Source organism: Enhydra lutris, unplaced genomic scaffold (genome assembly GCF_002288905.1).
Source record: "Enhydra lutris kenyoni isolate GAN:26980312 unplaced genomic scaffold, ASM228890v2 scaffoldscaffold7, whole genome shotgun sequence".
NCBI lineage: Eukaryota > Metazoa > Chordata > Mammalia > Carnivora > Mustelidae > Enhydra > Enhydra lutris.
The window spans coordinates 35,713,783-35,730,123 of NW_019154091.1; the positions used below are offsets into that span (position 1 = coordinate 35,713,783).

A 16,341-nucleotide genomic window follows, 5' to 3' on the forward strand; every position below is an offset into this window, starting at 1 on the left:
TGTGGTGCAGATTATTTCTGAACTAAATTATCTTTACAGTTTGATTTCATTGAACTGATCTTTATTTTTTATACACTATCATTTTTTGAATATACTTTATATATTTTTAAATATACTTTTAAAAAATATACTTTTTAAACATAAAATATACTTACTGAATTTTTATTTCAGCATAACAATAATTTATTTTATAGTATTATGGGAGAAATCTGGTCATTCAATCTTCTTGCTTGTGTTCTATGTAGATAGATATTTACAATAAGTACTATTTTTTGGTATAAAAGGTAACCTGATCCAAGTGTTTAGGAGATAATTTGGGATTTTAGAAGAGAGTTGCACAAAATCAAAATAGATTCTTTAAATCATCTGTCATTAAAATATTAGAACAGAAATAGTAGTAATTAGGGGTACTCAGTCTAGTAAAGTAGTAGAGCCAGTAAATGGGTGGCTCAGTCAGTTAAGTGTCTGTCTTTGGCTCAGGTCATGATCTCTGGGTGCTGGGATTGAGCCCTGCATGGGGGCTTAGCTGCTTGACAAGGAGTTGGCTTCTCTCTTTCTCTCTCTCCTTCTGCCCTTCCTCACCACTCGTTCTCTCCCTCTTTCTCTAATAAATTAAAAAGTAAATCTTTAAAAAAATAAAAAATAAAATATAATAAAAGAAATAATAGTAATTATAAAATGCCATTATTCCACGGTTAGTGGTATTAACCAAAGTATTAGAGCAGTGAAAATATTAAAGAAATAATACTTGCAGACTAGAATGGGGATAAAAATGGAGGTTTGAATAAAACTTAAAGTACTCATTGAAAATTAAGAAAGAATTGGTCTATGTTATAGTAATTCTTGGTTATGGAGCACATAACTAAGTAGAGTCTTTTTTTTTTTAAGATTTTATTTATTTATTTGACAGACAGATCACAAGTAGGCAGAGAGGCAGGCAGAGAGAGAGGAGGAAGCAGGCTCCCTGCCGAGCAGAGAGCCCGATGTGGGGCTCAATCCTAGGACCCTGGGATCATGACCAGAGCTGAAGGCAGAGGCTTTAACCCACTGAGCCACCCAGGCACCCCTAAGTAGTCTTCTATCTAGCAGACAATCCTCCGCATTTAAGGGAAAAATTTCAATCACTTTCAGGACTGCTGGAGTCCCCATTTCTCTGGGGCCTTTCCATTGCTTGGGCCTTCTTTATATGTAGGAAGAGTGAGCGCTGACTTCAGTGTGCCATTGTCCTCCGCTGGGAAGAGCAAAGGAGAATGACCTATAGAAAGCTAGAGTTCAGGGATGCCTGGGTGGCTCAGTTGGTTAAGCGTCTGCTTTCAACTCAGGTCAGGATCTCAGGATTTGTGGATCAAGTCCCACATAGGGCTCCCTGCTCAGCGGGGAGCCTGCTTCTTCCGCTGCCTGCCCCTCCCCCGCTCGCAAGCGTGCTCTCTCTCTCTGACGAACAGATGACTAAAATCTTAAAAAAAAAAAATTTAAAAATAAAGACTTTCCTGGGACCTGACTTGGCTCCTGCTTACCGAGTACAACACCGACTTCAGTGCTCCTTCTCTCCTGCCACCAGCCTATGAAGGATCTGTCTTCCTTTCCTGACCTTTCTCACCTCACACCTTGAGTTCTTTCTGCCTTACACCACGATTCCTGAGGCTGCATTGCTAAATTTACTTCTGAATTGAATGGAGTTGTTGCTGCTAGATTTCCTGAGTCCACTAAGGATTTTGATTTACGTTCTGTGCTTAATACATTTATATTATGTTATATTATTTATTTATTTTAAAGATTTATTTATTTTGGAGGGGGAGGGGAATAGGGAAATCGAGAATTTCAGACTTTCTGCTGAAAGCTGAGACTGACACGGGGCTCCATCCCACGACCCTGAGATCGTACCTGAGCCGAAGTCAAGAGTTGGTCACTCTACTGAGCCACCCAGACACCCCTATATTATTTTTTAAAAAGTTTATTTAAAATTAATAAAAGGGTAGCCATTTCCTTCTGCTTCAGTTCTGTTGTTGTTGGCAGGTTGGTTCACTCATGAGTTAATCAAGTTTTCTCCTGGGGCCATTATGCCCAGGGCTAGAGAAGAGCATGGCATTCCTGACTTCATGGCTTTGGGACACACATTACCTTCTTTCTCAGCCAGAACATTAAATGTCTGATAAACTGGTCTACAAGTAGGTGTGTGCCCTGTAAGTAAAGTTATGTACTCTGATTTGGGTGGGATGGCGCAGAGTAGGACTTCTTATTCCAAAATATAAATAAATGGGATGCCTGGATGGCTCAATCAGTTAAGCATCTGCCATCAACTTGGGTCATGATCCCAGGGTCCTAGGATTAAGCCCCACATGGGGCTCCCTCCTCAGCAAGGAGTCTACTTCTCGCTCTCCCTCCTCCTGCTCCTTTTCTCTCTCAAACAAATAAATAAAAAAACCTTTTAAAATATCATCATTTTTGATAAAGAAGATGTGGTCTATTTATACTATGGAGTATTATGCCTCCATCAGAAAGGATGAATACCCAACTTTTGTATCAACATGGATGGGACTGGAGGAGATTATGCTGAGTGAAATAAGTCAAGCAGAGAGAGTCAATTATCATACAGTTCTGCTTATTTGTGGAGCATAAGGAATAAAACGGAGGACATGGGGAGATTGAGAGGAGAAGGGAGTTGGGGGAAATTGAAGGAAGAGATGAACCATGAGAGACTGTTGGATCTGAGAAACAAGCTGAAGGTTTTGGAGGGGATGGGGGTGAGAGGTTTGGTGAGTCTGGTGGTAGGTATTATGGAGGGCACGTATTGCATGGAGCACTGGGTGTGGTGCCTACACAATGAATTCTGAAACACTGAAAAGAAATTAAAAAAATAAAAATTTTAAAGAATTCATCATTTTAAAGTAAATTCAGTGGTTTTAATAACTATATTCACAAGTGTAAAACCATTACCACCATCTAACTCCAGAATATTTTTATTAACCCCTAAAATAAATCCCATTCCCATTAGCAGATTGTTCCCAAGTCCTTTCACCCCTTGCCCCCATTCTCTCGAAACCACTAATGTACTTTTTATCTCTATGGATTTGCTTCTTCTGGAAGTCTCATTCAAACAGACTCATTCAACTTATGACCTTTTGTGACTGGGTTCTTTCACTGAGGATAATGTTTTCAAGCTTTATCTGTGTTGTAGCATGTATCACTACTTCTTTCCTTTTTATAGCTGAATAATATTTCACCGTATGGCTATCCCCCAACTTATTTATTCATTCATCAGTTGACGGACATTTGAATTGTTTCTACCTTTTAGCTAGTATGAGTTTTTTTTTTAAGATTTAATTTTTTTTAAAAGATTTTATTTATTTATTTGACAGACAGAGATCACAAGTAGGCAGAGAGGCAGGCAGAGAGAGAGAGAGAGAGAGAGAGAAGCAGGCTCTCTCCTGAGCAGAGAGCCCGATGTGGGGCTCGATCCCAGGACCCTGAGATCATGACCTGAGCTGAAGGCAGAGGCTTTAACCCACTGAGCCACCCAGGTGCCCCTAAGATTTAATTTTAATTTTATTTACTTACTTTTTTTTAGAGAGAGGGAGAGGGAGGGAGCACATATGTAAGGGTTGGAGGAAGGGTAGAGGTTAAAGAGAGAAAGAGAATCTTTTTTTTTTTTTTAAGATTTTATTTATTTATTTATTTATTTGACAGAGAGAGAGATCTCAAGTAGGCAGAGAAGCAGGCAGAGAGAGAGGGAGAAGCAAGCTCCCCACTGAGCAGGGAGCCCTGCATGGGGCTTGATCCCAGGACCCGGGGACCATGATCTGAGCCAAAAGCAGAGGCTTAACCTTCTGAGCCACCCAGGTGCCCCAAGAAAAAGAATCTTAAGCGGGTTCTGTGCTGGGCTTGATCTCATGACACTGAGATCATGACCTGAACTGAAATCAAGAGTCAGATGCTTAAGTGACCAAGCCATCCTGGTGCCCTTAAAATATTTTATTTTTAAGTAATTTCTACACCCAAGATGGGACTCCAACTCACAACCCTGAGGTCAAGAATCACACACTCCATCAACTGAGCCAGCCCAGAGCCATGGTTATTATGATTAATACTGCAATTCAAGTTCATGTACAAGTTTTTGTGTGGAGATGTATTTTTAATTATTTTGGAATTTTCAGATCATTTGGTTACTTTATGTTTAATATTTTGAGGGACTGTCAAGCTATTTTCCAGAGTGGCTGTACACACCATTTAACATTACTAACAGCAATTCACAAGAGTTCTAGTTTTTCCGTATCTTCACCAACATTTGCTACTGTCATGTTTTTTTATTAAAGCCATCCTAGAGGTTATGAAGTGGTATTTCCTTGTGTGTGTGTTTTAAGATTTTATTTATTTATTTGACACAGAGAGCACAAGTAGGCAGAGTGGCAGAGAGAGGGAGAAGCAGGCTCCCCACCAAGCAGAGAGCCCTACATGGGGCTCAATCCCTGAGCCCAAAGCAGACCCTTAACCAACTGAGCCACCCAGATGTTCCCTGAGTTTTCTTTTCTTTCTTTCTTTCTTTTTTTTGGGGGGGGGGGGATATTTATTTACTTATTTTAACGTTTGGTTTTTTTTAAAGATTTTATTTATTTATTTGACAGACAGAGATCACAAGTAGGCAGAGAGACAGGCAGAGAGAGAGAGGAGGAAGCAGGCTCCCTGCAGAGCAGACAGCCCGATGTGGGGCTCGATCCCAGGACACTGGGATCATGACCTGAGCCGAAGGCAGAGTGTTTAACCCACTGCGCCACCCAGGTGCCCCTATTTACTTATTTTAGAAAGAGAGAGAGACAGAGGTAGCACGTAGAGGAGAGGCAGAGGGAGAGGGAGAGAAGCAGACTCCCAGCTGAGCACAGAGCCCCTTGTGGACCTCAGTCCCATGACCCTGAGATCATGACCTGAGCCAAAACCAAGAGTCAGAGGCTCAACATACTGAGCTACCCAAGGAGCCCCAGCTCTAAGTTTTCCAACACTTAGGGTACTCAAGGGTACAGAAATACCCTTGATGACAAGCACTCAATAAAAAATCTAATAGGAACAAACTCAAATTACACTCCATCTTAACTATTGCATATGTGCCTTCCATGAGTGTGGTCATATTAGTTTCTTCTTGCTGCTGTAACAAATACCATGAACTTAGTGGTATAAAACAACATAAATTATCATATGGCCCTGGAGGTCAGAAATATGCAATAGGGTCTCACTGGCTAAAATCAAAGTGTCATCAGGGCAACATTTCTTAAGGAGGCTCTAGGGAAAAATCCATTTACATGCCTTTCCATGTAGGCTGTCCTCATTCTCTATCATGGCCCCTTCCAACCATATCTCTGCTTTCATAGTCACATGGCTTTCTCTGACTCCGATTCTTTTGCATCATTCTTACAAGGTACTTTTGATAGGATAATAGGATAAGGGTACTCATGATAGGATAATCTTACCCCAAGGTCCTTAACTTAATCACACCTGCAAAGTCCCACATGCCATTGTAAAGTACCACACTTACAGGTTCCAGATATTAGGAGGCAGACATGGCGGGGGGGGGGGGGGGGCTGTTCTACTTACCACAAATACAAATTTGAAACACCTGGCTTCTGAAGGGCCTTCATTTATGATGTGGCACTTTTGTACCTTCTTCAAAACTCTCACCTGCCACTTGGACAACTGCTTTGCCTACGGAAACTCTAGTTTGACTTTCATGATTAAGAACTGTCTTATGTTTAGGGCTCAGGTACAGGGTTCATGGTTCTTGAGATTCAAATTCAGAAGCTCTAGATCTGAGATGCTAGAGGGAGGGAGCCTTAGATCTTGAAAGTGACCTCAATTCTGGGAGTCTGTGCTGAAACACAGAGATGCCTGAGCCAGGGGTCAGGCAACAGGGGACAATGGTAATCTGGAGCACAGTATTCACTTTCTCAAGAAGGATGAAAAAGCAGAAGTGGACTTGGCCATAGACTTAACCTTTGCTTCAAAAAGGAAGAGAGATCACCTAAGACTTGTACAATAATTACCCAACTCAGAGGCCAAAGTTCCTCTGATTTTGCATCTAACAGTGCCCTTCCCCATTCCAACAGGATTGGGGGCAAAGAGCAAAATAGGAGGAAGTTAGAAATAAGTAAATAATAGCTAAAAAAAGCAAGTCCACTGAAAGTCTTCAGGTTATACAAACAGGTTAATTCTCTCTTCCCTTTGTTCTTCCTTTGTGCTCTCTAATAAAAGAATGATGGGTCAGACTTAATTTAAGGAAAGGGAAAAGTTACTAAATTCAGATGTTATCAGGGAAGAACTTAGAAATTCAGGAGTGCCTGGATGGCTCAGTTGGTTAAGTGTCTGCCTTTGGCTCTGATTATCCTAGGATTGAGCTCCTAGTGGGGCTCCCTGCTTGGCAGAAAGCTTGCTTCTCCCTCTCCCTCCGCTGCAACCCCTGCTTGGGGTCTCTCTCTCAAATAAATAAAATCTTTATTAGCACCATGCCTCTAACCAGCTGAGCTAACTGGCCAATCCAATACATAAAATCCTTTAAAAAAAAGCATTAATAATTTGAATCATAAGCTTTCTTATCAACATATTGATGCAAGTCCCCATATCTTGTACAATCTAGATACCCAGTAATTGGCTGAGACTCAGGACTGAGTCATCCTCTGCCCAAGCCAGGTAGCGGTGGTCACACCTACCATGTTCAGGCGTGTTGTTGGTAAGAGCAATCAGCACGATATACAGTTCCAGGGGAAGAGTCCAGTGACAGAGCACCATGGCTTCTGACAAAGGTAAATCGGACCTGGGGGCCTGGCAAACTCCTTATTCTTGAAAAGGGCAAAAATCTGTGTGTGTGTGTGCATGCATGCGTGTGTGTGTGTGTGTGTGTGTGTGTGTCTGTGTGTGTGGTGTGTGTCCTGCCTGTGTTTGTGTCCTTAGGCATTTTTCAATTTTCCTATTTACTACTATATTGACATTCTTCTTTTTTTTTTTTTTTTAAAGATTTTACTTATTTATTTGACAGACAGAGATCACAAGCAGGCAGAGAGAGAGGAAGGGAAGCAGGCTCCCTGCTGAGCAGAGAGCCCAATGCGGGGCTCGATCCCAGAACCCTGGGATCATGACCTGAGCTGAAGGCAGAGGCTTTAACCCACCGAGCCACCCACCCTATTGATATTATTCTTAAACAGGATTTATTATTGTTATTAATACTAACTATTCACATCCACAAATGATTTTGATCAAATGGTACCAAATCAATGCTTATTTCACCATAATAAAATATTAAGTAAAAAAAATACAACTGTTAATTAACAGCAACAGAAGTGAAAGCACAAGGGCATGTTAATTGATAATTTAAAATTCAGTTACTTAACGTTGGAGAAATTCATGGGAGAGGGAGAACACTTCAGGATGTGGAAGGAAATGATTTTCAGCTGATGTGGGATTTGAGCTGGATCCTGAAAGGGTAGAATTTGGATGGACAAAGAGAAAGAGAGTCCTGGTTGACACAAAAAGCTTGAGAGAATTTACAAATATAAATATATTTGGAACTATATAGAGAGTAAACTGAGTATAAATATATATGGAAATATATTTGGAAATACAAGGAGTAAACCGGTTAGGCTCTATGAGAGTCTGGGGAAATACTCTGCGGTGAGATTAGAAAGCAAAGCTGGAGGGGCACCTGGGTGGCACAGTTGGTCATGCAACCGATTCTTGGTTTTGCTCAGGTCACAATCTCAGGGTCTGGATCTCAAGGTCATGAGATGGAGCCCCATGTTGGGCTCTGGCTCAGCCAGGAGTCTGCTTGAGGATTCTCTCTCTGCTCCTCCCCACCACTCTCTCTCTCTCAAATAAATAAATAAACCTTAAAAAAAAAAAAAAAAAAAAGGAAAGGAAAGCAAACCTGGAATGGTCCTGGAGTGATATTACAGAGGGCTTTGAATACTAGGCTAAGGAAATTGAGGTAGATTTTGGTCAGAGAAGATCTTTGGAGAATTTGTGAATCTCATAGTGATGACTAAAATAGTGCTTTTATTTATTTTATTTTATTTTATTTTATTTTATTTTATCTTATTTTATTAGAGAGAGAGCAAGTGAGCAGGGGAAGGAGCAGAGGGAATGAATATCCAAGCAGACTCTCACTGAGCATGGAGCCTGACGTGAGGCTTAATCTCACAAGCCATGAGATGAGGGTTTGTGCTGAATCCAAGAGTCAGATGCTTAACCAACCAAGCCACCCAGATGCCCGTTATTTTAATTTTTTTAAAGCAGAGAAAGAGAGAGAGAGAGAACCTTAAGCAGGCTCCTCACCCAGGGTGGCTCGACACCAGGCTTGATCTCACAACCCTGAGATTGTGAATTGAGCTGAAATCAAGAGTCAGATGCTTAACCAACTGAGCCACCCAGGTGTGCCCAAAATAGTGTTTTAGACATACTTAGCTGGCACTTGGTGCCTTTGTGACTGGTAGCAGAGAAGACTTGGAAGCAAAGAGACCAGTTAGGAGACTTTGCAGGAATGTGGGCATGATGATAGGAGAGGATACACAAATCAGTCTTGGGTTTTAAGAAACAATATATATTTTTTCTCCATTATGCTTTTCCTCTACAAAAATTCTCTTTTGAGTGGCATGTTGGGGGAAAGACTAAAGGCATTATTTAGTTGAAATATCTGGATAATTTTCCTAGAATTTCCTCTGAAGGTGGGGCATTTTACCCCTCAGACTATCCCAACTCCTGTGGCTCATTGTGCATCATTGCATTGCATGAAAGGGGTAGATACTGAGAATATATCTCACTCTCTCTGTAGTTCTCACTGCTGCTTCACCCACCATGAATTCGACCTTCTTCTATAGTTATGGCCTTTGTTTCTACAGGGTTCCCTCTGTGTGGACCTGCTGGTTCAAAGGCCCCAATTTGGATTGTCTGAGAAGCACCCATTTCAAGGTGTTAGCCACCCTCTTCCTCCACCAGCTCAGTGTTTAAGTTCCCTGGATATCCTCTTAAGGATAAGAGGTTTATTCTTCAGGTCTCACTTAGGATAGTGTTTCCTGACTCCTGACTCTGTCCTTTTTTTTTTTTTTTAAGATTTTATTTATTTATTTGACAGAGAGAGAGATCACAAGTAGGCAGAGAGGCAGGCAGAGAAAGAGGAAGCAGGCTCCCTGCTTAGCAGAGAGCCCAAGGTGGGGCTCAATCCCAGGACCCTGAGATCATGACCTGAGCCAAAGGCAGACGCTCAATCCATTGAGCCACCCAGGCACTCCTGTCCTGTTTTTTTTTTTTTTTTTTTTTTTTTTTAAACATCTGGCTAATTTCTTTTTGAAAGGTCCCATACTCCATGGGTACCTGGGTGGCTCAGTTGGTTAAGTGACCAACTCTTGATTTTGGCTCAGGTAATGGTCTCAAGGTATCAACCACCGCCCCCACCCCCCAACCCTCCACTGGCTTCCATGCGGGGCTTAAATCCTGTTAAGATTCTCTCTCTCCCTCTGCCCCTCCCCACTGCTCCTGCACATGCTTTCTCTCTCTCAAAAAAAGGTCCCACCCTCCAACTAGGATCATCTTCCGTCTACAGGAAACTGCGCCATGGATCTTCTCTGGACTATCCCTCTACCATCTAGTACAAATGCACATCCAGAGGCAGCCAGCACACACATACACAGAGCTGGGGAGGAAAATTTTTCCTCTACCCTCATAGATTCTGTTTTTGGGTGCCTTCAGATTTAAACTAACAAAAGACAGATTAGCGAAAGAAAAGACAAACGTGCATACAAGAGTTCACAAAAATATGATTCAAAGAGGTGTTTAGAATTTGGGGCTTATATACCACCTTAAGAGGAAAAGCAGAGATGCACAAGAGCACTTATAGAAAAACAAATAAACTTTTAGGAAATCTAGATGGGCCCTTGGGAGACTAGATGGACATATGCTTTTGTGACAATGTCTGTGTGGGAGTGTATCTTGAGTGGTAAGAGTCAAGAGATTTCAGGGGAAGACAGTCTATTTTTGAATGTCTTCAGATCCAAATAATTTTTATGCCAGTGGCATACTCTGGACCCCTACAAGCACACAAACACACACACACACACACACACACACACACACATACACACACACACAGAGCCTTGGGCAAAATTCCTCCCATTTTGGAGGAAGTGTCTTCCAAGACTTGTGACTCTTCTTGGCTTGAAAACACCATCTCAGAGTTAAGGTTTGCCAGCAGGATAGGCTGAACGTCCTGCCCGCATAGCTGCACAGCCACTTCACCCTCAGAGGTGGCAGTGACTTGTGCATCTCCCTGGCCCCCTGAGAAAGGGTATCATGTTAAGGGAGCCTTTTGCTCTGTGTCTTCTCTTTCTTGGAAAAGAGAGACTGGTAATAGCAACAATTGTGCCTTTTGATTTATGATCCTTTTCTCCTGCTTCCCCAAATTTTAGATTTCAAATAACCAGGGAGCAAATCCTTAACAGGAATGCTTGTTGCCAAAATAAATATCCATGTTTCTCCAAATAAAACAAATGACTCGCATTTCTGCCCTCAGAGCTTTAGAATTCTGTTCTGTGAATATTCTGAATTCAGGTCAAGCCAGTGTCCATTTCATCCTCAAAGCTCTGAGTCTTGAGAAGTATGGGCCTCTAAAATCTAGTACTTGAACTTGGATAGTCCTTACATGTGCTAATGGCTTCCCAGGACACTTCAAATAAAATCCGTGGCTTAGTATATAAACTCCATGAGCATAAAGATAGAGATATTTTTTTGTTCCCTGTTCCTGTATTTCAAAGAGTGCTTAACATTTAGTAAGCCCCTCATTAACAGCTCTACCAGCTGAGTCAGCCAGCACCCCCGTGTTGTTGTTTTTAATTAAGGAACACCCAAACTATTTCCTAGAGAGACTGTATCAATTTACATTCCCACCAGCAATATATGAGAGATCCACTTTCTCTGCACAATGTTGTTATTTATTTATCTGCCTACAGCTATCCTATAATGGATAGTAGTGAGATTCATTCAGGTATTTTCTCAACAAATATCTATTGCTAACCAACATGTTTCAGGCAGTGTGATAGGGTCTGGAACAAGATATACATAAACCATATTTCACATAATCTACAATTCAGTGTTATTATAGACATATAAATAACAATCAAACTACAGCATGATTGGGGCACCTGGGTGGCTTAGTCTTTAAGTGTCTGCCTTTGGCTTGGGTCATGATCCCAGTATCCTGGGATCAAGCCCTGCATCCGGCTCCCTGCTCAGTGGGAAGCCTGCTTTTCCTTCCCCCACCCACCCCCCCCACCTCCACTCGCTTGTATTCCCTCTCTCGCGATCAACAAATCTATTTATTTAGATTTTATTTATTTCTTTTTTTTTTTTTTAAGATTTTATTTATTTGACAGAGAGAGAGAGAGAGATCACAAGTAGGCAGAGAGGCAGGCAGAGAGAGGAGGAAGCAGGCTCAGTGCTGAGCAGAGAGCCTGACGCGGGGCTCGATCCCAGGACCCTGAGATCATGACCTGAGCCGAAAGCAGAGGCTTAACCCACTGAGCCACCCAGGTGCCCCAGATTTTATTTATTTCTGTCAAATAAATAAATAAAATCTAAAAAAAAAATACAGCACGATTGCTATGATGAAGGAGGTACAAGATGCTACGGAAACACATAGAAATTACCATAGGAGCCTCTGAGGAATGACTTTCTCATTGCACTGAATCATTCTTGTTGGAGCCTTAAGGAGGATTACTTGGTTTCGGATTGGACAAACAGGTTTTGGCAAAGCCCTTAGAAACTTGCTTTTCTTAATGGTCCAATCCAGTTAATACAGGAGAGAATTTTAAACTCCATTTTCTGATACGGTTTGCAGGTTTGGAAGAACAGAGTATTTTTTTCTTAGCTAAATTTGTATGTGGGTGTTATCTGACATAATCATCTCTTGGTCAACAGGTCCTTCAGCAGGAGATGCCACCTTGAGGTAAGAATAAAACCATCAGAGTGAGCATTTAATACAACCAAGAATAAGTGGATTTAAGAGCTATAGGACTATAGCTTTCCATATTTTTCCTTTGTTCTTTTATCATGCTCCCACTCTTTTCTTTTTGCCTTTTCTTTTTTTTAAAAGATTTATTTATTTACTTATTTATATGACAGAGAGAATGATCACAAGTAGGCAGAGAGTCAGGCAGAGAGAGATAGGGAAGCAGGCTCCCCGCTGAGCAGCGAGCCCGATGTGGGGCTCAATCCCAGGACCCTGAGATCATGACCCGAGCCGAAGGCAGAGGCTTAACCCACCGAGTCACCCAGGCGCTACTCTTTTTACCTTTTCTAACTTCATTCTCTACAATCACTGCTTTCTGTATCTTTGCTTGTATGTCTTTTGGTTTTGTTTTTTTTTTTTTTAAGATTTTATTTATTTATTTGACAGAGAGAGATCACAAGTAGACAGAGAGGCAGGCAGAGAGAGAGAGAGAGAGGGAAGCAGGCTCCCTGCCGAGCAGAGAGCCCGATGCAGAACTCGATCCCAGGACCCTGAGATCATGACCTGAGCCGAAAGCAGCGGCCCAACCCACTGAGCCACCCAGGCGCTCCTGTCTTTTGGTTTTTATTCAAGTAAATTACCTTCCAGCTTTGTTCCATTTTTGCCTTGCCTCTGTTTCTTCTCTGTTTAAATCACATGATTGTATAGCCATTAGTGAAAAGTCTGGAGAATTCATTTGTCACTTTGATTTCATCCTTTTGTTTTATACTATATGCCCATTTTTCAGATGTAGCATGATAGCAGGGGGTCTTCTGTCAGGGAATATATTATCTCAGGGTGGGTGGAAGGACTGATCTATGTAATAAATAAATGTAATACTTTAGGGATGAGTGGAAATATTAGGGTGTAGTAAGCTGATGACTCAACCATATTGCAAAAAAGAGTCCTCAGCACAATCCTGAGTCTCCCTTGAGTTCCAGCTTTGACGCATGGAAAATATTAAATCTAAAGATGTCATTGGGAGGGGTGCCGGGCTGGCTCAGTCAGTAGAGCCTATGACTCTTGATCTCAGTGTCATAAGTTTGAGCCCCACGTTGGGTGTAGAGATTACTTAAAAATAAAATCTTAAAAATTAAATGAATAAAGATGTCATTGGGAGAGCAGAATTTTTTTCTTGTGAGGAATTAGTATACAGAATTTAATGTGGAAGAATCCTGAGGCTGACTCTTTCTCTTCTCAGACTTGGCAATAGACTCTTGTTGGCAATTTGAGGCTTCTACACCTAAAATCTAGTTAGAGTCTATTGAGGCATGGTGAAGATTAACAATCAGGACCTGGCAACTCCATGATGAGATAGAAAGATTAGAAAATAAAGAGAAGCCTTTATTTCATTTTTTAATAAATATTTTATTTATTTGATAGAGAGACAGCAAGAGAGGGAACACAACCAGAGGGAGTGGGAGAGGGAGAAAAGGGCTTCCTGCCGAGCAGGAGCAGGGAGCCCAATACAGGGCTTAATTCCAGGATGGTGATCATGACCCCAGCCAAAGGCAGACGCTTAGCAACTGAGTCACCCAGGTGCCCCAAAGAGAAGCCTTTAAAAGAGAAACAAGGACACATTTATATCTGATTCAAAATTAGTAGATAACAGTATAGAGAGAATGGTAACCAAATAAGATGGGTTGGGAAAAATCTCTTCACTATGCTTGTGAGAGAAACTCTGATAATTCAAATGGACCTTCCTAGATAACTTGGAGAAATAGAATAGGAAACAAGATTTCCTGAGATGTCATGTTTTATATCTGCCTGATAGAAGAGGGGAGCAGGAAGTGATTTTCAAGGTCCCTCCAAAGATAGCGTGACAACATGGGAGTGCTGCTTGTGTTTCAGGAGGAGAATTGAACCCTGGGAATTTGAAGTCTTCTTTGATCCCAGAGAACTCCGTAAAGAGGCCTGCCTGCTCTATGAAATCCAGTGGGGCACAAGCCATAAGATGTGGCGAAACACAGGCAAAAATACTGCCAACCATGTGGAACTCAATTTTATAGAAAAATTTACTTCAGAAAGACGGTATTGCCCATCCACCCACTGTTCTATCACCTGGTTCCTGTCCTGGAGTCCGTGTTGGGAATGCTGCAAGGCTATTAGAGGATTTTTGAGTCAACACCCTAGTGTCACTCTGGTTATTTATGTAACACGGCTCTTCTGGCACATGGATCCACAAAACCGGCAAGGGCTCCGAGACCTCCTCAAAAGTGGTGTGACTGTCCAGATCATGAGAGCCCCAGGTAAAAACAACAAAGAATCTCATGGTTTATGAGAGACCATGGTGCTGGTATGTTTCAAGGCCAGGATACTGATTATCCCATTATTATTATTATTATTATTATTATCTGAAAGTCTCAGAAGTGAAAGTCCAAAATCATGTAAGAAAGGACAGGGTCTGAACTTCATAGGAAGGAAGTATCAAAAAGAGGACCCCTTTCTCCATTCCTGCCACTATGACCTCTCAGCCATCTTCATCTTTGTTCTTTTTTAGGGATTCTGGGGGAAAGTGGCCCTTCTCCAATGCTAAAAAGGCTAATGGGTTTTCTAGACAGTATATCTATAAGTTGGGCTCCCTGAAGTAAATTTCTGCTGTATTTATGGAATGAACCAAGATTTGTGTTTCCTCAGAGTATGATCATTGCTGGAAGAATTTTGTCAACTACCCACCTGGGAAAGAAGATCACTGGCCAAGATACCCTGAGCTATGGATGAAGCTGTATGAGCTGGAACTCTACTGCATAATTCTAGTAAGTTACTCTAAGGGGCAGAGATTTTCATGCCAAAAGAAGCATCCTTCTTCAAACTCCTTTTCTGATGAATTGACATGTACTTTCCTCACCATCTTTTTGCCATTTATATTATATTTAATTACTTGATCTATCTGAAGAAAATGTGAGAACAAAACAATCCCTCTGTAGGAAGAAAGTGGGAGAAGGGAATGGATAAACTGATCTAAGATATATGTAGATTCCACGTTAACTTGATATTATTATTACTATCATTATTATCACAACACTCACGGGTTCTACAGAATTGCAGATATTCTCCTTTCCCATGTTGGTATGTGCCATCCTATTGAAGAAATGGAGGTGTCCCATTTGTATTCTCTTCAAAGTTGTTCAGTAGTCTTCCAACTAATGTTTTAAAATGTTTGTGGGGGCGCCTGGGTGGCTCAGTGGGTTAAAGCCTTTGCCTTCGGCTCAGGTCATGATCTCAGGTCCTGGGATCAAGCCCCGCATCGGGCTCTCTGCTCAGAGGAGAGCCTGCTTCCCTCTCTCTCTCTGCCTGCCTCTCTGCCTACCTGTGATCTCTGTTTGTCAAAAAAAAAAAAATGTTTGTGGTAAGGGCACCTGGGTGGCTTTGTCGGTTAAGTGGCCAGCTCTTGATTTGGGCTCAGGTCAAGATCTCAGGGTCCTGGGATCAAGCCCCACATCAGGCTCCATGCTCAGCAAGGAGCCTGCTTGAGAATTCTCTCTCCCTCTGCCCCTCCCCACCTCCCACTCACACTTCTCACTCTCAAATAAATAAATAAATCTTAAAATAAAATAAAATGTTTCTGGTAATAATAGTATGAAGAAAAATATTATTTAACTTTTTTTTCTTCCAGAGTCTCCCTCCCTGTTTAAAGATTTCAAGAAGAAATCAGAATCAGCTTACATTGTTCAGACTTACTCTTCAAAATTGCCATTACCAAATTATTCCACCCCATATCCTTTTAGATACAGGGTTGATACAACTTCCTGTGATTTGGAGATGAACAGAGTGGTTCCTTGTGTACACTGTTTCTATAGCAGACACTGAAGACCCACGGAAGAGTGAGTGCCACCAGAATGTAGAAAATTTCAGTTCGTGTTTTTATACACCAACAACAAATTATCTAAAAAAATAATTTTTTAAAAATCCCGTTTGCAATTGTATCAAAAATAACAAAATACTTAGGAATAAATTTGACTAAGGAAGTGAAAAGTTTGTACACTGTGAAACCTAGGTTACTGATAAAAGACAAAGGAAAGAACATAAATAAATGACAACATATCCCATGCTCATGGGTTGATAGAATTAATATTGTTAAAATGTCCATACTACCCAAAGTGATCCATAAATTCAATGTAATCCCTTTCAAGATTCTAATGACATTTTACAGAAATATAAAAAATTCTAAATTTCATATGAAACCACGAAAGACCCTGAAAGCCCAAAACAATTCTGAGGAACAAGATCAAAGCTGGAGGCATCATACTTTGTAATTTCAAACTATATTCCAAAGCATCGTAATCAAAACAATATGGTACTGGCATTAAAAACGGACAAATAGATCA

At 41.2% G+C, this 16,341-nt stretch overlaps 1 protein-coding gene across 1 annotated transcript; it reads left to right on the forward strand.

Moving 5' to 3' along the window:
• Positions 1-6,732: 6,732 nt before the first annotated feature.
• Positions 6,733-15,923, forward strand: LOC111142361 (apolipoprotein B mRNA editing enzyme catalytic subunit 1). Its single transcript, XM_022495387.1, has 5 exons — positions 6,733-6,785; positions 11,944-11,971; positions 13,865-14,262; positions 14,651-14,769; positions 15,630-15,923. The coding sequence occupies exons 1-5, from the start codon at positions 6,770-6,772 to the stop codon at positions 15,777-15,779; spliced, it is 711 nt and encodes a 236-aa protein (XP_022351095.1). The 5' UTR covers positions 6,733-6,769; the 3' UTR covers positions 15,780-15,923.
• Positions 15,924-16,341: the final 418 nt, after the last annotated feature.

What these genes read in the sequence shown, in the direction of transcription:
- LOC111142361 (XM_022495387.1), top strand. An exon ending in CCAGATCATGAGAGCCCCAG is followed by an intron (nt 14,263 to 14,650) that starts GTAAAAACAACA and finishes GTGTTTCCTCAG; the next exon opens with AGTATGATCATTGCTGGAAG. An exon ending in AACTCTACTGCATAATTCTA is followed by an intron (nt 14,770 to 15,629) that starts GTAAGTTACTCT and finishes TTTTTCTTCCAG; the next exon opens with AGTCTCCCTCCCTGTTTAAA.